General features: G+C 40.1%; 1 protein-coding gene and 1 pseudogene across 1 annotated transcript; both read right to left on the bottom strand.

Annotated features, from left to right (window-relative positions):
* Positions 1-1,636: 1,636 nt before the first annotated feature.
* On the bottom strand, positions 1,637-4,755 carry LOC107636223 (uncharacterized). The gene is made up of 2 exons (XM_016339751.3): positions 2,934-4,755; positions 1,637-2,344 (listed from the first exon to the last, which is right to left on the bottom strand). The coding sequence occupies exons 1-2, from the start codon at positions 4,323-4,325 to the stop codon at positions 1,979-1,981; spliced, it is 1,758 nt and encodes a 585-aa protein (XP_016195237.1). The 5' UTR covers positions 4,326-4,755; the 3' UTR covers positions 1,637-1,978.
* Positions 4,756-8,873: 4,118 nt separating this feature from the next.
* On the bottom strand, positions 8,874-9,719 carry LOC148578641 (uncharacterized; annotated as a pseudogene).
* Positions 9,720-24,574: the final 14,855 nt, after the last annotated feature.

Below are 24,574 nucleotides of genomic sequence, written 5' to 3'. Positions count from 1 at the left end.
TAAAGTAAAGTCCGTAGTGGAGCCTCCTGATTTGATTCAAATGAACACCACCACCACTACAACAACAATTATGATAATAAAGAATGATGAATCTACCCTACACTTTGTACGCTATTTGGAGTCAAATAACAAAGGGACAAAAACACCGTTGTCTCATTGCCCAAAAACATTACAATCCTAACAAAAAAAGGTTGCCTCTCTTAATTCTGAACTATCTCGTTTTCCAAGGTACAATGGAAACTGGAAAGGTCGGACATTTGTTGCTACGGAAAATTCAGAAAATACAAAATACCCTTCTTCCATAACTGGATTCAACCGTATTGTGATTGAAAACAAAACTTGCCGAGTCCTTTTTTTACTACAAACCACACAGATGCCTAGGTTATGGCTTCGTTAGAGTTAGGACTTGAGACATGTTTTTACTGGAAATTCTACTTTGACCAGAGGTATTCTTTTTGCTCCTTTGTCCTTTTGTTTGCTCCCTCAGCGCCCACTTTATTTTGAGCCTTGACTGCAATCTCCTAACATAAAATGAAAATATTATATAGAAGTTAACTGTATGTTAATTAGGGTATATACCTAACGTCAAGTTCGTCACACAATCTTAAAGATCTGAGATTGAATTAAGGATTGATAAATGTAAGATGGAAGCTGATCAAGGACATGACTATAATGATGGGGAACTAAGGTTGAGATGAACGGTTCCTTGCATTGGCTGCTTCATACTAATTAAGAGTTGATATGGATACTATTAGATTTTCTTTGGAATGAGTATGGAGGATTAGCGTGGCAGCTGGATGAATTCCAAATATTGATGTCCAAAATTTACCTCCAAATAAATGGATCTTAGTAATTTTCAAAGTTAAAAGTTAACACACTACCCTCCACTCTCCAGCTAGAGTTAGCTAAGCATTCGACCGTATCCAAATCCATATGTGGGCTCTGCCTATTAGTTATTATTACAGTAATAGCAAGATTTCTGTTTTTATATAACAAAAACATAAGTTTAACTAAAATGCATGTTAAGAATATTTTTATAAAAAATATTTAAGTTTAGAATTTTAATATATTTATTAAAAATTTAAAATGTTCACTAATAGTAATAGTTGCTTTAATATATACCTCTAAACTAATGGTGACAGAAGTATCAAATCAACATAGTAATGCCTCTATCATTACTCATTAGTTCCCATGCATCTGCTAAAATCCATCTTGACCTTATAAATATAGAGGTTTTATACCAGAACCTTAGAGATGAAGAAAAGAAGAGAAGAATCAGAAAATAGTAAAGGAATTTGAACAAACAGTAACTGATAGCAAAAGAAATTAGTGGCAGAGCACTCTAATGCATAAGTATCTATTTGAATCTTATCAATTACAATTGAATGAGTATGTATCTCACTAATATATGCTAGATTCTGTTACACCAGTGACAACCAATTCTTGAACTAATCTTTACACTCATGCTCTATCTTGGAGTTGACTTCTGCCTTAATAATGATGGGTTATATTACATTATTTTAAATATAAATAACATTAACCTCACGTCAAGAAAGGAATAATTGTGATTGCAACTTAGCCGAAAATAAGCTTAACTCTTTCCATTCCCCCAAGCTCCGAATGCAGAATTGACATATTGAAAGAAAAGAATGTATATATATAATTGCAGTTCAATAGAGAGACAAAACAAAAGTTCTAGAAATGTAGCTCTACTTAATTTTAATTGCCCGCCAAATCCACCATCTATTAACAGAAACACCATCCCCCAACCGCCACACCCAAGTTGATTAAAGGTAAAAGAATTAGACGGGTTATCTACAATTTGAAGGCAACAAGGGCGTTATAAGCACCTAATTAACTAAATAATTAGGATATATACCACCTACGTATTCTTTCATGTCCCCGGCCTCTTCGGATCCATCTTCCAGCCTAGTAGAATTGTATTGTGTTTGTATGTTTTGTCGTTTTCCCCTTAGGGTTACTTGGACTTCCTCACAGACTTGGACTTGTTCATTTTCCGCGATTTGTCTTCCACGCTGGTCCATGTGTATCCTGCGGGAATGGCAAAAGGGTCCGAATCTAATGCCGACGAAGAACAATTTCGTTGCTGCTGCTTACTACCCGAATGGCTATTATTTCGTCTCAGCCACGCGGTTGCTGCCGATGAGGAGGAGGAGGAGAATGACTTGCGGCTTTCTTGTTTCTGTTGTTGATCATCTTTTTCCGCACTCACCAAATGCCTAGGACTCGAGAACGGAGTGTAGAATTGCTCCAAAGGTTGAAGCTCCACGAACTTTGTGAACGTTATCACCACCCTCACCGTAGGGACAACCGGTATAGCCACCTGACCCCACAGAAAACCCAGTCAAATAAAATCAAACACCATAATATTCATTCTCAAGCTAGGTGCATGCGAAACAGTGAAAGTATTTAATCAAAGATGGTCAACCACCCGACATTGACATGGCCCTCCTCAACGTAGAATATTGAATTACAAGTTACAATATGCTAAACAAAAGGAAGAGACACCAAACAACAAAAACTAAGCAATTCCACGACATACTTTGGCGCGGGACCAGTGCGCCATTGACCCTGGAATGGAAGGAACCATGCAACCATGCACCCTTGGATGATAGGGTCCCACACGATCCGTCACCGTTGATTCAAAAGAGAGTCATCACCGACCACACTTGGTCCCACCAAAGCTTCTCTTCAGAAGTTCAGATTTCATATATCGAATGGTGCTCATGTCAAGTCAAGCCGTTGCTTGATACCATCAAAAGACCCACCCAGGCTCAGTAATAAAGACTAAAGAGGAAATACTAAAAAATAATAATATAACAAAAGGGAAAAAAATCCAAAACAGAATCTGATTTGTCTAAAAAGACTGATTTGGACATGAACAACGCATCAAATTCAAATAATGCCCTTACCTTTACGGGGAACGTTCCCGGTGGAAACTTGGTTGTGAGTAAATCTCTGAGCCTTCTCACCGCTTTGACTTTGTTGGCCAGAATGTCCAGCAACGGCAGCAGCTCCTCCGTCTTCAACGGAAACTGCTCCGTCAGCCACAATGAAGGCCGCAGACTCCTCACCGTCTCTTTCTCCTTAGTCTGAGGCGGCGCCGCTACGCTTAAACTCGACGATGACCTTCTTGGAGGAGGAGCCGCCAGCGACGGTAGGTCCACGCTTTTCCTCCCGAGGGGAACCCACTCCCTCTCTTCACGAACGAAGCTACTGTGCCTTCTCTTGTCCGGCATTGGGAACCCGAAGCTTGGATTCTCTGCAACTAGAAAACCGTCTTCATCTTCGTCCAGCTCCAATGGCAGTACCTGTTCACTCCCTGCAACGTCAGAGTCTACGCCGGCAACTTTCCGTGACCGGAAACTGAAGATGACGTTATGCACTTCGTACACCTTAGCTTTCCACTCTCCAACGCTCTCCGTCTTCTCCTGTCGCCTCCAATTCGTCCTTCCTACCAGCTCCGCCTTCGTGACGTCCATGCCGGGACGGTAAACGCTAGTCTGCGCGCAGAATCCAGCTACTTCGGACTCGTTCATCGGTCCTCCTGCGTTCTCGAATGCGTCGAAGATCTTGCGTTCGTCGCGGTTCAGAACGAGAAGCGATCCACAGGGAACGTCGTGCACGTGATCGCCATCGCCGAGGAAGAGGAAGCTCTGATCGGCGCGCTGGATCTTGAGGCCGTCGAAGCCAGCGAGGGAGGTATCCGCGCGGAGGTTTCCGTCGCGCTTCCAGATCTTGTAGGTATCGGATGGAGCAATCTTGCCTACGAAGGGAATAACAGAACTCTCGAAGTGGAAAGAGATCTCCATGTAGAAGTCACGCATGCGGCGGAGAGCGGCGATGACACGGGGGAGGCGGCGGCGCCACTTGGACCACGCGTTACGGTGATGTAGGCGGAGGAGAACGAGCGCGATCTCGGAGGCGCGGCGACAGAGCGCTTCTTGGAGTGCGTTCCAGCCAGATGAATTCTGGAGCGAAACATCGGCGCCAGCGGTGGCGAGTGCGCGGGCGGCGTAGAGGTCGTTGAGGCGAACAGCTAGGTGTAGAGGCGTTTCACGATTGGGGACGTCGCGGCGGTCTAGAACGGCGGCAATCTGGTCGGCGACTCGTTCCTGAGCAAGCGAGTCAGATTCAGTATGAATTAGGGAAGGATCGGGGAGGCGCGGAAGGTTTGAGATGATTCTAGAAAGTGTGGTGTGGTCGCCCAAAGCGACGGCGTAGTGGACTGGACTATGTGCGTAGAGTTCCGGTTTGATCACTTGAAACGACGTCGTTGCATTAGGAGTAGTGGTCTTCGCCATCTCTCCCTTTCCCTCGCAACTCTAACTAACAGTAGCTTGAGTGTTAATGTTCCTTACAAAAGAGAAGAGGAGAAGACGAATAGGGGTATTTTGGTCTCAGAGAAGATGGGGGGGGCATTGGGATTGATTGGATAGAATTGAAGGCACGACGAATCGAGGAAGAGGCACGCCTTTTTGTAAATTAAAAAGTCGCCAGTCATTACTGTACAAAGGGCCAAAGCCTACTGCTTCTGCTCCCACCACAGGCAGCATCCCTCCATTTGAGTTGAAGCCTCATCGCTGCTCACTTCGCTTTATTCCCCTAGGGTCACTTTCGTCATTTTAATCCGTCTTCAGTTTCGCTACCCTTAACGATAACGCGTTCTTTGTTTATGTTTAACGAAAATAATAATGCCTCGTTCATTCAAAGTGCAGTTGGCATTTGGTATTTGGTGTTGCTATGATTATTATTAATTGGTATTTACTAATGTTAATGAATGGCGTAACGTGGCTATGGTAATGTATTGCTAACTGACAAGGATTGCCATCCTCGTCATTTATTATTTTCTGATAAAAATAGATCCAACAGTAGTTTCTGCTCTGTCTAGGAATGTAGCACTCTGCCTCACGAAACCTGGCTCTAGCTTTTTCCAGAATGCAGCAGATGAGCAGAGTACCTCTTTTTTCTAAAATAATAAATATATTTATATGACATAGTCATGATCCTGTCAAACAATTTCCTTTTGCTAAATAAGAAAAAAATTGCAAAAGATAATAATTGGGATGAATTTACATAACATAGTAAAAGATAATCTATGAATTATATAACTCATTAACTATCACATAGCCACATTATTTCATCAGCTGCATCTATAGAATGCAATGCATTATGCATATAATTGGAGAGGTGTGAGACTGTGAGCTGCGTTTTTAAGCAGCTATAATACTACTAATCCCAGGCACTTAAGGCAAGAATAATTGGAAGCAAGATGTAAATATTTTGTTATCTCCCAATGTTATACTTTAGACAATTAATCACCGCTGCTTCCAACCTCACAACTGACTAGGCTTCCCTTCTCTCATGCTTTTTCTTTTTAAATTTATACATTTTAACTAAAAAATTATGGACAAGACTCCTTGCGGTCTTGCACGATTCAAAGCAATGCGATTCTTATATTAGTAACAATAAAAAATTAATAAGTGTAATATCAAAGACAAATGGAAGGAATGTACCTCTAATCCGTGCAATGGATTTTGATTTGTCTCTTGTGACCCTCTTCAATAGCCTTATAGTACAGTATACTGGTGAGTACACGTGATTGTCCATCATAGACTCGGTAGTTTTATGTTTTATTTAAGAGAATATTTAGAACAAAAAACTAGAATAAACCAAGAGAAGTTGCAAATTACTTAAATAAGCCAAAGTGAAATTCGTTTCTGTAATGAGTCAAACTCTATATTTATATAATTCGAACCAGTGTGGTTCGAACTCTATTCATAAGTAATTCGAACCAGAGTGGTTCGAATTATGAGGAGACAAATTTATTCAAGTAAATTGAACCAGTGTGGTTCGAATTACTTGGGAGGAAAACGTAGCACATAATTCAAACCACTCTGGTTCGAATTATATGGGGAGAAGCTGCATCAAGTAATTCGAATCAGGCTGGTTCGAATTACACAACCTGAGTTAAGGATCCTCTCTGTATTGTCGTGAAACCAACGACGAGCTATGATGATCTTGTTAGATCTGTGCTGATGAAACTTGGTCTGGAAGGTGCGAAGCGAGTGAAGAAGTTTTTCTATCGCATTCCAATCACTGTCTTGCAGGATACGGTGAAGTATGATTGCTTCACGATTGGTAGTGATGAGGACCTGCAAGTCATGTTTCTATGTCTGAGGCAGTTTCCCGAGGTTAGGACACCAGAGTTGTTGGCAAAGTTGGTTGATGTGGTATCCAGCTCAGGGGGTTCGAACCGGAATGCCACCACTGAAGCAGCGGCAGCCGGTTCGAGTTCCAGGCCTGCCGTTGCTTCTTCGTCCGTCCCTGTGTACGAGCCAGCGGTCGAACCAGTCGCCTCCCCGTCTTTTGCCGTTGATCTGAATGATGGAGTAGGCGACGTGGTAGGATCAGTTGATATTCTGCCGAACGCTTTACAGGGAGTTCCACCGGTTGGCGTCGGTGACGGAGTGTTGGGTGATGTAGAGGAGGACGACGTCGAGCCGGATATGATTGAGGATGACAGCGGCGACGAGGTTGGAGCGACTGAGCCTGCATTGGTAGTCGGTGGTTCTAGTTCTGGCACACAGCAGTATCCACCACATTTTTTCTCTTTGGACCTAGATGCCATGAGGCAAGAGGGTGTTTCAGGGCACTCTGTTGGATTCGGAGCTAGAGATGCTGAAGGGACTGCTGGTTTGACAGAGTTCCAGGTTGGTCAGCAATTTCAGGATAAAGACGAGGCCCTGTTAAGTGTGAAGACTTACAGCATCCGGCGAGGGGTACAGTACAAGGTTGTGGAGTCTGATCATCGCCGTTATGTGGGCAAGTGTTCTGAGTTTGGGAATGGGTGCACATGGTTGATTCGACTGAGTCTGCGGAAGCGCAAGGGCATTTGGGAGGTCAAGCGGTACAATGGACCTCACACTTGTCTTGCGACCTCCATCTCGAGTGACCATAGGAGCTTGGATTATCATGTGATTTCCGCGTTCGTTATGCCAATGGTTAGGGCTGATGCATCCGTCAGCATCAAGGTGCTCCTAAATGCCACGGCAGCACACTTCGGGTTTAGGCCGACTTACAGGAGGGTCTGGATGGCGAAGCAGAAGGCAATTGCCCTCGTATACGGTGACTGGGATGAGTCATACAACGAGCTCCCCAGGTGGGTTTTGGGAGTCCAGTTGACGATGCCCGGTACTGTTGCAATCCTACGGACGAGTCCCGTTCGAGTTAGTGGACAAGTAGACGAGTCTCAAGCTTTTTTCCACAGACTTTTCTGGACGTTTCCACCGCTCATCCAGGCATTTCGCCATTGCAAGCCTTTAGTTAGCATTGATGGGACCCATCTGTATGGGAAGTACGGGGGTACTTTGCTCATCGCGATTGCACAGGACGGGAACTCCAACATTCTACCCGTTGCATTCGCACTAGTAGAAGGTGAGAATGCAGAGTCTTGGTCATTCTTTCTCTCCCACCTTAGACAGCACGTGACACCGCAGCCCGGTCTTCTGGTTATATCGGACAGGCATAACGGCATAAAGGCTGCGCTTGAGGCTCCGGACGGAGGTTGGTTAACTCCATCTGCATACCGTGCATTCTGCATTCGACACGTAGCGGCTAATTTTGCCCTTACCTTCAAGGGCAAGGATGCACATAGGCTCCTAGTGAATGCCGCATATGCCAAGACCGAGGTTGAGTTTGATTACTGGTTTGATATTCTTCGGTCTGAAGACCCGGCGATGTGTGAGTGGGCGAACCGGATTGATTATTCCTTATGGACTCAGCATCGTGACGAGGGACGGAGATTCGGTCACATGACGACGAATATCTCGGAGTGTGTGAACTCAATCCTAAAGGGTGTCAGAAACCTCCCTGTTTGCTCTTTGGTGAAGGCAACATATGGAAGGCTTGCGGAACTCTTTGTTCGCAAGGGTAGAGAGGCTGAGGCCCAGATGGGAACCGGACAGCAATTCAGTCAGTACTTGGTGAAGTGTATAGAGGCCAACTTGAAGAATTCGAGGTGCTTCACGGTGACTTTGTATGACCGGGATAACTCCGAGTTCACCGTAGCCGAGACCACTCCGACGGGCTCTTTCTCATTGGGTACCTACAGAGTATCGCTTGCGTCCCGGACCTGTGACTGCGGGTACTTCCAGGCACTTCATTTCCCGTGCCAGCACGTACTTGCATGCTGCGCCTACTCACGGGTTACCTGGTCCTCTTATGTTCACAGCGTGTATCAGATTAGATCAGTGTTCCGTGTGTACCAGATGGGATTCACACCGCCGATACCGGAGGGATTCTGGCCACCTTACGACGGGCCAACCGTGATCCCGGACCCTGCCAAGAGGCGTGCGAGAGAGGGTCGTCCGAGATCCACTAGGATACGGACGAACATGGACGAGGCAGATCCGAATCGGCCAAAGAGGTGTGGCCTTTGTCGCCAACCCGGACACACCCGCAGGAGTTGCCCACAGCTTGGAGGACCGTCTCACACGGGGGGCCAGTAGTAGCGATCTTGTTATTGTTAGTGTTCATTGATTTTATTTTTCCTGTTACTTGTTATGTAAGATGACTTGTGTAATCTGTTTATCTTTTTACCTTCGAGTAATGAAAAAGTTGCATCTGAATTTGAATATGGTTAGAAATCCCATGACTGCAAAAGTTGATAACTACAGTGTTATATGATTCAATGATAATACATAGTCACTAATCCAGTAGGTAAATAACAGATTTTTAAGTACAATAAGATGAGGAAACAACAAGGAAAAATAGCTCTAAAGTAACAACAGTAGTCCACATCGGTCTGGTACATGAGTGAACCCTAACGTCCAAAATACATGAAATGTAAATCATCTAAACAAGTGGGAGCCTGTCCCACAACGACGGGGAACCCGTGGCCTCTGACCTCTGCGGATAAAGGGCTCCTCATCCTCTATCTCATCTGCGTCCTCATGCGGGGCAGGCTGTGCGGGTGGCGTAAAATGGAGTGGTGCGGCAGACGGCCCGGCGACGGACTGTGATGCAGCGGTGTAAGCGGAATGTGGGGTACCTCCCAAACCAAACTGGTCACCAACAGGTGTCGTAGCAGGCTCGTTCAGATCAACATCTAAGGGTGCCTGCGTGCCAGGGGTCTGAGGACGCCTCCTGCCCGGCTCGTCCTCCTGCATGATAGCCGAAATCTCCGCTAGAAACCGTGGACTGCCGAAGTCCGCATCAAGCGTATCTGCCCCAAGGAAGTCCTGCCACTGTGATCCGGGAATAACCCATGGAGTACCGTCCTGCTGAGGCTGGTCGTCGGTGGGTACTCCAACAAAGTAATGTCCAAAAGGACCGGACCCAAGTCCAGCGTCACTAGGCTCAGCCCCGTCACCCATCCCGGAGCCATACCACTCACCTCCGTGAACCCCATCCTGGGTACTACCACCAGCAACTGCAGCCGCCCCTGCACCATCCCCGCCCTCGGGCCCATGCTGATCATCGTCATCGTCCTCAGGGTCAGGTGCAGCGGCATGAACCGCAGCACGCCCTCTACCTCTGCCAGGATGATGTCGTCGTCAACCCCTAGCGGGGCCGGCCTCGTCGCCAGCCTCCACAGCACGCTCAAGCCATCCCCAGTCACGCTGGCTACGACGTGTGCCCACGCGAGCTCTCCTATCAACCCGCCTCCTGTCCGGCACGTCGTCAGGCCGATCCATCTCAGGTACTCGCCCAGCTCCCCGCTGTGAGGCCTCAACAGGAATAGCAACGGCTCTCGGATCGCCCAACTGCGGATCCAGAGACAAAAACCTCTTCCCGTGCTGACTCCACCAATCCAAGAACTGATGTGACGGACCAGGGTTAGCAACAACATCGAATCTCAGCACGCTCTCCGTACGATCGTCCCAATATTGATGCCACTTCTGCAAATGGGACGGGAACCATCGATCGCCGCCTCTGCCGTCCTTCGACATCAGAAAGTCGATGTTCAGGGCGGCCTGTGGACGGGGCTGCACCCCTCCAAACTGCGGAAGAACCCTGTCTACCTGATGCCACTCTATGACGGCAAAGTAGATAAGCGATGTAACAGACCGCCACAGCACCATATGCCGAGGCTCCAAAACCTCGGGATGCACGACCTGAAGTACGTCGGGGCTACTGTACGGCATCCAGATAAACTGCACCCAGAACGATACAATGTCAGGGCAACTCGTGATCCCAACTCGTAAATCGTGGTTAAATAAAAATACTTATTAAGTAACATACTGACCTCTCTATCCTGCAACCGGTCTATCTAGAGCCTCCACGTCTGAACCCTAGGACCCTTCTCGCTACTGGAAGGGATGTAACCTGACCACCTGCAACATGCACATGTGTTACCGCTACTTATATGTGTGCTTAGGGTATCCAATACATTATGAATGAACACGCGGTTATGTGTAGTAAATTGAAATAGACAAAGATTAGTAAAGTACCTCGAGGCCAATGGCCAGCTGAACGTCTCAAATCCTGCAGGCCTAAACCGAGGAAATCGCCAGAAAATCCATGACTGAAGTAGCTGAAGTGGGCCCGCTAGCTTGATAACATTTCTGTTCGCCACACGGCACATGCACCGGTACAACCATGCCAGTGCTGCAGAACCCCAGCTGTAGGTCCCCATCTCCTCCAGCCTAGCTACAAACGGAAGCCATCTGATGTGAACGCGGTTGCCCGACTTGTCCTCAAAAAGCTGCGTGCCCAACAACATCATGATGTACGCACGGGCATAACGACGCACAGTATCCTCATAAGCTCCCTCCGGGCACTCACCAAACGTCTCTTGAAACCAGCTGCAGTTGACCGCGTACTTCTGAACCTGGCTAGGAGGAGGTACCACTCCAAGCAACTCCTCGAACCAAACCCAGGCTGGACGGCCACCCTCGATGTAGACATGGAACTCTGATAGGCAGCCGCTGACGTAACGCCCGTCCACTGGCAAACCCAGCTGGTATGCCACGTCCTGCAGTGTGATCGTGCACTCTCCGAACGGCATATGAAACGTGTGCGTCTCCGGATGCCATCGCTCAACAAACGCACTGACAAGGGCCTCGTCCAAACGGAACCATCTATCGTTCAGCCTTGCAAGATGGTAAAGACCAGCCATCTGCAGGTACGGAACGTATCTGTCGTCCAGGACCATGCCCTGCTGCCGCCGCATGCTCCTGATGCATCGCTGAGGCTGCGGAAGAAATGAACCGCATTATTAGAACCAACTTAATTACCGGTGACAAACATAATTAACACGATAATCCCTAAAACAAAAAATCTTACTATGTATAGCCGCTTAAAAATCCAAGAACGAGAACCATTTGCATAAGAAACTTAAATTAGAAACCACCATAGCCTACTGACATGAAAGATCTAACATTATAAAACCACAACTAAACTGCTTACATAAACCACTAACATAAACCACTAACGTAAACCGTTAACGTAAACCGCTTACATAAACCACATACATAAACCACTAAGATAAACCACTAACATAAACCACTAAGATAAACCACTAAGATAAACCACCAACATAAACCACTAACAAAAACCACTAACATAAACCATTAACAGAAATCACTAACATAAACCGCTAAAATAAACCACCAACTAAACCAACATCTAACCCGCATGCCAAACCACTAACTCACATGTACCGGTAAAACAAAGTTATTTCCGTACTAACCTCTTCGTTGATGACCCCAGCTATATGGGCGACTCCGTCCAAGCGATATAACCGTGCCGGATCGTCCCCCATGAGCAGAGTATTTCGTTCAGGTCTTTCTCGGAGAGAATCTGGGTCGTTTTCTCTGAGATTTGGTGGGGCAGGGGAAGTTGAGAATGGTTCGAATGAGGCTGATTCGAACTCCTTATATAGCCCAATCACTAGTAATTCGAACCAGGGTGGTTCGAATTACTAACAACCTAGCTTAAGCGTAATTCGAACCAGGGTGGTTCGAATTACCTGAAGATCTCATTTCCCCATAATTCGAACTGGAGTGGTTCGAATTACTTGTATACGTAGTTCGAACCAGTCTGGTTCGATTTACATTCAATTTTTTCTTTGAAATTCGAACGCTCTGGTTCGAATTATTTGAAGATGAAGTTCGAACTAGCCTGGTTCGAATTACATAAAAATATGATCTGGCTCATTGCTGTATCGATTTTCATTTTGGCTCATATAGGTAAATTTGGATTGACGTTGGCTTATTATAGTATTTTGCCCGAATATTTATATTAATTTTTACATATATTTCTTTTATATTAAAAAATAACTTTTGGTTTTATTTTATATTTTTTAATTATTTAATATTAAAGAATAAAAAAAATATAAATGAAAATTACATATAGCATCTCTCTTTATTTAAATATCCTATCTACGAAACAATGAGTCATGAGATGCATTTGTCCATTTAGTAGAATAAATGTGTGTGTTTAGATTACAGTTTATAAACGGGAATTTTCATAAAATTTATTTTGATAAAAAGTAAGTTTGGGCTAACATGATTTATGTTTGCTAATCTTTATATTAAAATTGATTATAGTAAAATAAATGTTGTGTAGATTATACTATTCAAAATCACTTTTAGATGAAAATTACTAAAAGAGACATCAATTTAAATAATTTTTTTGTATACATGCAAAATTAGAATACTATCAAAAATAATATAAATACTATTTATCATATAAATAAAATAAATATAATAAAAAATAAAAATATAAAAGAGAGTACTATAAATTTTATAATATTAGATAAAAAGAAAATATTCTATAATTTTTTTAGTATTGTCAGTACTTTTTCATTTAGTATTATTTTGGACTATAAATTTTTATTATTTATGGCTCTATTATTACTTATAATTAATTTTTTATTTATTTTGTCTTTTTTTTATAGGATCATAATTTATATTATACAAAATTTTGATAATAAACATAATATATAATAATTACAATTACAAATTTTACAAAGTCAGAATAAAAAATAAAAAAAATTAATACAAAACAAAATTAGAGTACATCAAAAAATAGAAAAAAATATACAGATAAAAAATAATAAAATGTTCCCCAACACCAAAGCAAGTTACTATCTGGTTCCTTTATCATATTTTGCGCCAAAATCTTAGTTTTGTTGTCATGTTTTACTTTTACTTATTTATTAGGTACTAGATAAATGACACAGCAAACTATAGAGATAAAAATTTAAAAATTTGTATAAAATATGAAAACAATTGAATACCTTTCTTTGAGAATTAACTTCTCTCTATCATAAGGAGATTACAATAATACTCTCTCTTGATAAAAGGAGAACACACTTCTCTCTACATATATAGGAGAAAACTAATAAAAAAATATTATGTTATTCTATCTGGATGACTTGATTGAAATGAATTAAAGAAAAACTCAATTTATAGTGAGTCTTTTCAATATGAACCATCCGTCAATTAGAGGTATATAATTCTTCTCTTTTTCAACCATTAAAATGCTAAGGTTATAAACTACGATTGTTTATTACCTTTCATTTTATTTAGTTATTATTTATTTATTTATTTTCTAAAATTAGCTTTACTAATTTTCACAATCTCCCACTTAAAGCTAATTTTGATAAATTTTCAAAATTCATGTTGCTCATGCATTCCATAGGCCGTATGAGGATCTACACCATTCAAACTTTTCTGTGTTGATTGATTTTGTCATGGCATCTGCTAGGTTGTCTTTAGTGTGAATCTTCTGAATATCAACACTTCCTTCTTCTACTACTTCCCGAACAAAGTGATATTGTACTCCAATGTATTTTGTTCTTGAATAAAAGGTAGGATTCCTTGCAATGTGCAAGGCACTCTGACTGTCACAATACACAAAAATCTTCTGTTGTTTGTGCCCGAGTTCTTCTATCAACCTTTGGATCCGAATAGCTTCCTTGCATGCTTGTGTAGCTGCCATATATTCAGCTTCTGTAGTAGATAAAGCTACAACAGTTTGTAATTTAGATAGCCAGCTCACAGCTCCTCGTGCAAGTGTAAACACATAGCCTGTAGTAGATTTTCGTTTATCAAGATCACCTGCAAAGTCTGAGTCGACATATCCATTGACAATGAATTCCGATCCTCCAAAACATAATGCAACATTCGAGGTCCCTTTGATGTATCTCAAGATCCTCTTAACAACATTCCAATGCTCTTTACCTGGATTTTCCATAAATCGACTTACCACCGCAACTGCTTGAGCAATATCTGGCCTTGTACAGATCATGGCATACATAAGGCTTCCCACCGCTGATGCATACGGTACTCGAGACATTTTCATCCTCTCTGCTTCACTACTAGAGCACATACTTGAGGATGATTTGAAATTCATAGGAAGTGGGGTTGAAATTAGCTTACATTCTTACATGTTGAAGTGTTGCAAGATCTTCTTCAAATAATTCTTTTGCGATAGCCAAATCTTCCTATCCCTTTTGTCTCGGTAGATTTGCATCCCTAAAATCTTGTTTGCTGGTCCCAAGTCTTTTATATCAAACTCTCCAGCCAACTGTGCCTTCAATTCTTGGATTTGATCTTTGTTGGGACCTACCACCAACATGTCATCCACATACAACAGCAGAATGATGAAATCATTATCACCAGACCTCTTATACTAGGTACGATGATCTGAACTAAGTCTGTTGTATCCAAGGCAAATAATGAAAGAATCAAATCTCTTGTACTAACACCTTGGCGCCTGCTTTAGACCGTACAGAGATTTAGTTAACCTGCAAACCAAGTTTTCTTTTTCTTGTTCTTCAAAAGCTTCTGGTTAGAGCATATATATCTCTTCTTCAAGTTCTCCATAAAAAAAGCAGTCTTTACATCTAATTACTCTAGATGTAAATCAAATACAACACACATAACCAAAACTACTCTAATAGTAGTTAGTCTCACCACTGGAGAAAATATTTTATTGAAGTCAACACCTTCTTTCTTAGCATATCCCTTGACAACCAATCTTGCACGATATCGTTCCACCTGATCATTACTATCTCGTTTGATCTTGTAAACCCATTTGTTACCAATGGCTTTCTGACCTGCTGAAAGTTCAACAAGTTTCCAGGTATGATTTCTATGTAATGCCTCAATTTTTTCTTGCACTGCTGTCATCCACATAGAAGTGTCTGGATTGCAAATAGCCTCCATAAAATTTGTTGGCTCTCCATCTTCTGTCAAAAGACAATGTGCATCATGGTTTGTCAAAACATAATTTGAGTTCCATAATGGTGTTCTTCTTTGTCGAGTGGATCGACGAACTTCTATGTCATTGGCCTCTGCTTCTTGTTCTTCGTGCTGTGCTTCTGCTTCAGAAAGATCACCTTCTCTGTATTTTTCATCTATTTAAACAGTGGTTATCTCTTTAACAGTGCTGTCATTTTCTTGTTCTTTTTGTAATTCATCTTCTGCAAATATCACATCTCTATTGACAACTACCTTGCGGGCAGTGGGATCCCACAGGCGATACCCCTTAAATCCGTCAGCATAACCCAAGAATATACATTTTCTAGACTTTGGGTCCAAGTTTGTTCTTTCCTAGGAATTGTACATCACGTACACAGGACAACCAAATATATGTAAAGAAGAATAATTAGGTGACTTACCTTGCCACATCTCTATTGGTGTCTTCAACCCAATTGAAGTTGATGGTGACCGATTTATCACATAACAGGCGGTTTTAACAGCTTCTGCCCAAAAAGACTTAGCTAAACCTGCAGTTTGCAACATAACTCGTGCTCTTTCTAGGAGAGTCCTATTCATTCGCTCTGCTACACCATTTTGCTGAGGAGTATATGCAACTGTGAATTGCCGTTGAATACCTGCTTGCTTGCAAAATGTTAGAAAGTCACCATCGACATATTCTCCTCCATTATCTGTCCTTAAACACTTAATCTTTTTTCCAGATTCAAGTTCTAACTTTGTTTTAAACTCTTTGAACATCGCAAACACGTCTGACTTCTTCTTGATCAGATACACCCATAGCCTCCTAGAGTAATCATCAATAAATGATACAAGATATTTTGCTCCTCCTAGGGACATCTCCAGTGATTTCCACATATCAGAATGAATCAACTCCAATATGTGTTTGCTCTGAGCAGTTGATCTACCAAACTTCAATCTATGTTGTTTGCTTGTAACGCAGTGCTTACAAAACGGTAAGTTTATCGATTTGAGTCCGGGAATGAGATTACGTTCTACAAGAATCTTCAAGCCTCGTTCTGACATGTGGCCCAATTTGCAATGCCATGTCATAGTCATTTCTTCTTGGCTTGATGAAGCAACTAATGCCTCTGCCTCTTGTAAAGTATCTCCCACAAGCATGTATAGGTTTGCTGTAATCTTTTCTGCTTTTATTACCATAAGAGCTCCTTTAACAACTTTCAAGATCCCACCTTCAATATGGGTCTTACAACAAAGTTCATCCAATTGTCCAATCGACAGCAAATTCTTCTTCAAGCCTTTCACGTGTCTTACCCCTTGAAATGAACGAATAGAACCATCAAATATTTTTATTTTGACAGTACCCATTCCAACAATTTCTAAGGCATGATCGTTTCCCATAAGCACCAATCCTTCCAAGACAGGTTCATATGTACAAAACCAATCACGATGAGGAGTCATGTACCAAGTTGCTCCTGAATCAACAATCCAAACATCAGTGAGTTGTTTGCTGCCTTTAGAACTAATTGTTACTTCGCCATACAGGATTTCTCCATCATCAGAGGTGCTCGCAACACATCCTTGAGAACTTGATCCTTCTGGAACCTTCACTATACTCTTCTTATTCCAACCATCTTTTTTGAAGTGTCCTCTCTTACCACAATTGTAGCATTTGACCTGCTTCTTACTTTGTAACTTTGGTCTACTTTGACTCCCACTGGAACCACGCTCCATTGATCTCCCTCTTGTCATAAACAAAGCCTCTGGTTGTTTTGAGTTCTCTAATCTATCTTCCTTATTCTTGCGCCTAGATTCTTCTTCAAGAACCGCAGCAGCCATGTCATCAAAAGAAAGATAATCAGTCAAAACATTATTAGTTAAGTTAATAATAAGTTGATCATATGAATCTGGTAAACTTTGAAGTAAGAGCTCTGCACGTTCGTTTTCTGCTATGGTATATTTCAACTATGAGAGTTGGGAAAATAGCGTATTTAGATTCTTGATGTGATCCATTTCTGATGTGGACTCACTCATTCGAAGAGTATAAAGTCTTCTCTTCAAGAATATCTTATTATGAAGTGACTTGACTTCATATAATTTGGTGAGAGCATCCCAAATTTTTTTTTGCTATCTTTTTCTCTGCTACACTTGATAAAACTGAGTCAGCTAGTGCCAAGTGTAAGTTTGCAACAACATTGTTGTCCATCTCCTTCCATTTTTCATCTGTAATTCCAGTGGGTCTACCTTCAATTGCTGTCACGCAATTGTCTTTTCTCACAATGGCTTTTATCTTCAATTTCCATATGGAAAAATTACTCCCACTGAATTTTTGAATTTCATACTTTGCTGCCATTTTTTTAGACGGTAACTCGCAGCGAAAAAAATATTAATCAGCAACCTTTGGCTCTGATACCACTGTTAGGTACCAGACAAATGACACAGCAAAATATAGAGATGAAAAATTAGAAATTTGTATAAAATATGGAAACAATTGAATAACTTTCTTTGAGAATTACAACTTCTCTCTATCACAAGGAGACTACAATAACACTCTCTCTTGATAAAATGAGAACACACTTTTCTCTACATATATAGGAGAAAACTACTCAAAGAAATATTATGTTATTCTATCTGGATGACTTGATTGAAATGAATTAATGAAAAACTCAATTTATAGGTGAGTCTTTTCAATATGAACCATCCGTCAATTAGAGGTATATAATTCTTCTCTTTTTCAACCATTAAAATTCTAAAGTTATAAACTACAATTGTTTATTACCTTTTATTTTATTTAGTTATTATTTATTTATTTATTTTCTAAAATTAGCTTTACTAATTTTCACATTATTTAGCATGTTAACATTGATCATTGATGGTTTTATACTTATTTAGTTATTTCACTTGATTCAGATGTCTCTTCTAAATTTTTAGACGCGCTCTTTCTTCTGCATTTAATTTTTTCTTCAAATTTTAGGAAATCTTACACAGTAGTTAAAAGCAACAATTTTACATCCACTGGTTAAGACGTGTTCCTTAATATACCAACACTTAGAAACCCATTTCACAACCTTAACAAGCAAAACTTATGAGGATATTTTACTTAATATATAGTAGAAATTTTGAACCCCAAGAGTTGGTTATAGAGGGGAGTTCCTTTTATTAGACTAAGAATTTTTAACCTCAGTCGATGGTTATGATTTGAATAGTTTGGATTCAAGGATCATGTAACTTATAAAACATGCATGTACTACATGGTAGCGTTTTGCTGACTGCTGACCATTAACACGTTCCAAAGTTCATTTCAAAGCTTCTTATATTGCTTGAGGAGTTAGATGACCCAAGTTAGAAAGTAGAAACAAATTAAAGTTGCAGACATACATCTTACTGCAGAAAAATTGAAGAAAATGAAGCAACTACAAATTACAAACAATCGCACATGAAATCATTTAATTTGAGGGAGAGGGAGTATTAATTATTCCCTTGCTTTACTTGTGTAAAAACTAAAAAGACCGTGATTCTGATAATCGGACTAAATCGGTTATTTAACGGATTTGATTTAAACATAAAAATTTTGTTGAATCAGTTAAATTTTTATTGAAAAATTTGTTAAAAATTATATATTTTAAGGCAAGTTACATAAATAAACTTATTAGGCTTTAAATATACACAATTACAACTTTCTGAAACAGATTACATCTTTGTCTTGTTTTAAATCTATATAAACCGCTACAGGATGTAGCGGTTTGTAGTTTGTATGTAATCTGCTACAATGTAGCGTAGATTATGTTAAAATTCGTGCCATACAGAAATTACTAAAGGGTGTCACAGTTTTTGAAAAACCTAGACCATGCATAAACCGTTGCGGGGTCTAACGGTTTATGAAAAAATATGAGTAGCATAATCCACTGCACCCTATAGCAGATTATGTATACGTTGTTTTGACTAGCACATGGCAATTCGAATCAATGGGCTTCGAATTGAACTCATAGTAAATCGAAATAAGTAGTTTCGATTTACGTTCCTACTAAATCGAATGTGACAGCTTCGATTTTATAGCCAGTGAATAATATAGGTAAATCGAAGCCAATAGAGTCGCTTTACTAATACTACACCTATATATTGAATTTGAATTCAATTGTTTCGAATTACAAATCACTTTCTCCCCCACTACCAAAAACCAACGTGATAGAAAATTTTGGCAATAACCTTACCAAATTTAAATCTGAACACATAGATGACGATCCAAACTGTATTTATCGGTTGGATGGAGTCGTTCATATTGCTGGTGTCGTCCATAAAGAGGTTAGTGAATGAAAATATTTTTTCCATCATAGGTTAGTAATGCTAGTGATGTTAACATGCTTCTTCTAGTAGTTGTTTATAAACCTTAGTTAGGAATTAGAAAATTAATTTTTAAAATATAGTGGTTAGAAGTAGTGATTTAGTAGTTGGCTAGATTTTGAAAATTCAAAATGCTACTTATAAATATTAGTTAGAGTAGTGACTGAAGGTTCTGTTAGAATTTTCAAGTTATTAATTTTATATTGTATTATGTAGTGAAAATTAGTTTAGTTATGATTCACTTTAACTCAACAGTAGCAGTCATAATAGTGATTGATGATTGCGATATGTTTTATAAGTTAAATTTAAATTTTTATTAGAGTTTTCGTGTTACGCGCATTTAGATTTAGCATTTTTTTCTTTTAGTTAAACATGTAAGATTATATGTTTGGGTTTAGGATTTTTTTTTCCAATTAGGTCATGCATTATTTAGTATTCCTTCAGGGACATTGTTTTGTTATGGTTCTTATAAACAATTTTTTATTATTGTGCAATCCACTACTGTATCACCAGCATGAGAAGGCAACACGGTATGTCCCTGAATGACAGGATCATGCCGTATTTGCAGATGGCTAGTTTATACCATCTTGCAAGGCTGAATGAGACTTGGTTTAGGTTGGATGAGCTATTTGTGAGTGCATTCATAGAGAGATGGTGTTCGGAGACGCACACGTTTCACATGTCATTCGAGAAGTGCACGTTTACGCTGCAAGATGTAGCATACCAGTTAGGGCTCCCGCTCAATGGTTAGTACGCCAACGGATGCCTCATGGACTTTGAGAGATACATCTACAGTGGCTGCCCAGCATGGTTCATGGTTTGAGGAGCTACTGGATGTTTTACCTCCTGCGAACTGCATCGACAAGTTCATGGTGACGTGCACTTAGATGCAACAGGAATGATATTGGAATTGTCGTCTTAAACAATCGTCATGAGAAGTGTACCCCTGTATTTGCTGTACAAATGGGTCCTGTCAACACTAACCAATGGCTTATAATGCTAGAAGGCCTTAATACACTGTGGTAATGTTCAAAAGAGCCGATGGAAATAAGCTGATGACTCATCGACTTGCCACCAACTCGTACAGGACTCATCCTCAGCACTGCAACACTACCTGATATCGTGATCTGTACAACCAATACCCACCGCGGTAACTCATTATATGACTCCTCCCAATCTCCATAAATCTATACAACAGCCTTCTGCTTAGCCAACCAAACCTTCCTGTATGTCATTCTAAAACCGAAATGTGTCTCTGTCGTATTCTACAGTACCTTGATCCACACGACAACATTAGCTCTAATCATAAGCAGTATGAAAGCCGATATATCATGGTAATCAAGCATCTTGTGATCACTAGATATCGAGGTGGCCAGACAAGTATGAGGTCCATTGTACCGTTTTACCTCCCAAATACTCCTGCGCTAGCGAAGACTTATTTGAATCAACCATGTGCACCCATTGCCAAAGTCCTTACACTTCCCATGGTACTTGCAATGATCAGATTCCAACACTTTGTACTCAACTCCACGGCGGATGCTATAAGTCTTCACACTTAACATGACCTCCTTTTTATCCTGAAACTGCTGCCCAACTTGGAACTCAGTCAGAGCTCTTATATCTTGTGCATCTCTGACCCCAAATCAAGAAGGTACTCTCGGTAACCCCTGTTATATCATGGCATCGAAGTTCAAAGTTGTAAAGTGCGAGGGGTGCTGATGAGTTTCTGAACTAGATGCTCCACCACCGCCGGCTGGAGTACTCCTCGCGATGTCAACATCAGCAATCGTGGCAAGATCCATATCATCATCATCTCGTAGTTCATCCTCGACTCCATCCGGAGCTCCACCCTCCTCGAAAACCGGGACCGTAATAGGAGTACTGGCCTTGGCAATAGCAAGCTTACTGAAGGGTCGATTCTCACCTACTTCTTCATCATGATTGCGGTTTAGATCAACTGCGAAAGACGGAGATGCAACCAAAATGTCTCAGGTGCAATCACAAGTACAAATGATGTGGCACCAAGTGTAACGGCTTAGCCTCGAAGAAATGGTGCTATTTCAGGATCAAATAGAATTTTTATGGAATTTTAGTGCATATAATCACCTCCACTGCGCAGGTGCTGTGTCATCAAGCTGCTGAGTCAGCAGCTTGACTGCATCAGACACCTCTCCTGACCTAAGAATGCATGTCGTGAAAAATTGTGTTTTTGAGCCACTTCGGATCCGAATTTCAAAATTCTGATTTCCGTGGTTAGTCTCTATGTGAAGAGACGGTCTCGAATTTCGAGAGAAAAATTATATTAATATAATATTCATATATTATTATTTTATTCAGAATATTATATTATTATTTCCTCTGCTATGATTAATGTTGATATATATATTTAGTAATATAATAACTGAGTTAGAAATCTACCATTAATTTATAATACCCACATTCTTAGACGAACTTAACAATGCTAATGCTTCATCATACATATTTTATTCTCATGATTATCTTGTTACTAGTATCATGTATACTAGTAAAGCTCATGTTTATCTTTTAGTAGTGTAATCTAATGTATATAGTTTTAGTAATTATCTTCAAAATAATATTTTATTATTAAATTCTGATGATTCAGCACCCTATGACACGTGGCTCTCCCAGGGATAGCCACCATATATTTTCTTTCTTGCTCTCCAAGCAAAGGTTTCTTAAGAGAAAAATAAGAAACACTTGTATTCTAATACATCTAGTTTTAATAATTATTATCCTTTCTTCAGATATTTTTACATCAAACTTTAGGATAATGCTTATCCTAACCCCATGGCTCCCTAAGCTCATCATTACCATCAACTTTTTCTTCCAAGACAAGTTAGAATTCGAAATTTCATGAGAGAAAATGGAAGAACATCCATGAAAGCTTCAAACTTCAACCTCCGTTCTTTCTCAAACTAAACCCCTATAAAAAATCTAATCCGACCAAAGTGTTCACCTCTTCCTCTTCTTCATTTTTATGTCAATTTTCAAGGAGTAAATCAAGGTATGATGGCTGCTCCTCCTCCTTGAAGTTTTGGCCATGGTGGAAACTCAAGCTGATGATGTTTTCTTCATGTTTTCTCTTAGCATTTCTTGTTCAATCCCCATAGGCTCTAAGAAAACGTGATTTCTAGCTACCTTAAGGTGAGGAAAACCTTATTTTCATCATCATGAAGCTTCAGCCTTCATAGTTCATATGGTTCTAAAGTTGTTTTTGATGTTAAATCAGGCGTAAAAGTGCTTTCAGAAGCTTGTTCTTGGTTCAACTTTTGGCAGCTGCAAAGGAGGTAGAGTTTGGTGAAATTAATCTTGATTAATTATGTTTGAGTTGTGTGATTATGATATGGTTTGACTATGCTTGAAATTGATTGTTTATATGAGTGATTCTTGTTGAAATTTTGGTGAAAATTTAATGATATTCAAGCTATGAATGCATGTTCTTGTGGTTGCTGGAATTTCGAACCCTAACCCTTAAATTTGGGTTGATTTTGTGTTAAAATCAAGTGAAAAATATGGGGCTTTAGTGGCTGCCAATTTATTATGAATTTTAATAAAAATTGGTTATTGAAAAGATTGAAAAACGGGTGAAAACAAAGAAAGAATCTGAAAAATTTATGAAAAACACTTTGAGTATGATGAAGAACAGCTTTTAGATCTTAAAAAGGGCAAGGTTGTAATTATTTTGGTGTTTGTGAGGTAAAATTATAAATATTAAAAGTTAGGAGCTTAAAGTAAAAATATTAAAAGTTATGGGGGTAAAAAGTAAATTTATATAACTTTTAAGGTAAGAAAGGGTAAATTTCAAAAATTTAATAATAAAATAATACGAAAAATACAATTTTTCGTAAAAACTTTAGAAAGACAACTTTAAGCGCAGAATCTCATAATTACCTTCATAAAATACTTAAGGAGTGGTAATAACATATTAGTGAGACAAAGATAAAAGAAAGATAAAAAGTTGAAGAAAAGATAAAAATCGAAGAAAAAGTCGGTAAAGTTTTAGTGACAAAAACAAATGGTGATTAGTGAACAAACTAGGAGCAACATAGTTATTATTTTAGTTATGCCTAGGGTTAGGTATAATATGAAAAGTTAAACAGTTTCAGTATAGACTTAATGAACCTATACTTGGGACAGACTAACTATTCATACCGAAATTTACATAAGCTATAAATATATACGTTAAACAGAGAAACCAGAGCAGAGTAAAGAGACAAAGAAAAAAAAGTAATCAGAGAAGAGTAAAAAGACAAAGAGAATAGAGTAATATGATAAAGAGATTAGGGAACAAGCAGAGGGCCTGTTGAAAGGTCATTTGTTGCATTAAGGCAACTCCAGATATATTTGTATGCTCATCTGCTGCATTGAGGCAGTCAGATAGATGGTGGTGTGACCACTGAGAATGCTTTCCTGGGATACTTAGCTATAATGATATTCTGTAAGTCAGAGGACTCTTACAGAGGTATTGAGAACACATATAACTAACATATGCTCCTGCAAGTCAAAGGACTCTTACAGTGAGTGTGTTGGGCAAATATAAGTTAACTAGTTCTGCCCTGCAAGTCAAAGGACTCTTGTAGTGGATTGCCCCGCAAGTCAAAGGACTTTTGCGATGGGTATTGCCAACAGGAAAGCCTTACCTGGTCAAAGGACTCCGGGTAACGTCGGGAGCAGGTATGTAACCGACAACTGAGCTCATTACCTGCACTAGGGCTAGACATCCATCATACTTGGTTGTGCATTTTTTCTGTTATGATTGTTGTATGAATGTATGCTTTTTTTTGTTTGTATTCTATTCTCTGTGTCTATGTTTATTTTCTTGTATTCTTTTGTTTGTGTTCTGCTTTCTGTTTTCTCTATTTTCTCTAGTTATCTGTATCTTCTATCTATTGCTTCTCTGTATTCTGCTATTTATCTGCTAAACAACCTAGAATTAATGAACTTAACTAATAACCCCAACCCTACTAAGAACTCCCAAGTTCTTACCCCTTCTCTCCCTT

The sequence above is a fragment of the Arachis ipaensis genome, chromosome B1, assembly GCF_059453495.1.
Source record: "Arachis ipaensis isolate K30076 ecotype BB chromosome B1, ASM5945349v1, whole genome shotgun sequence".
Taxonomy (NCBI): Eukaryota; Viridiplantae; Streptophyta; class Magnoliopsida; order Fabales; family Fabaceae; genus Arachis; species Arachis ipaensis.
The sequence above is the reverse complement of the archived record's forward strand: the minus strand, read 5'-3'. Positions and strand labels throughout refer to the sequence as shown.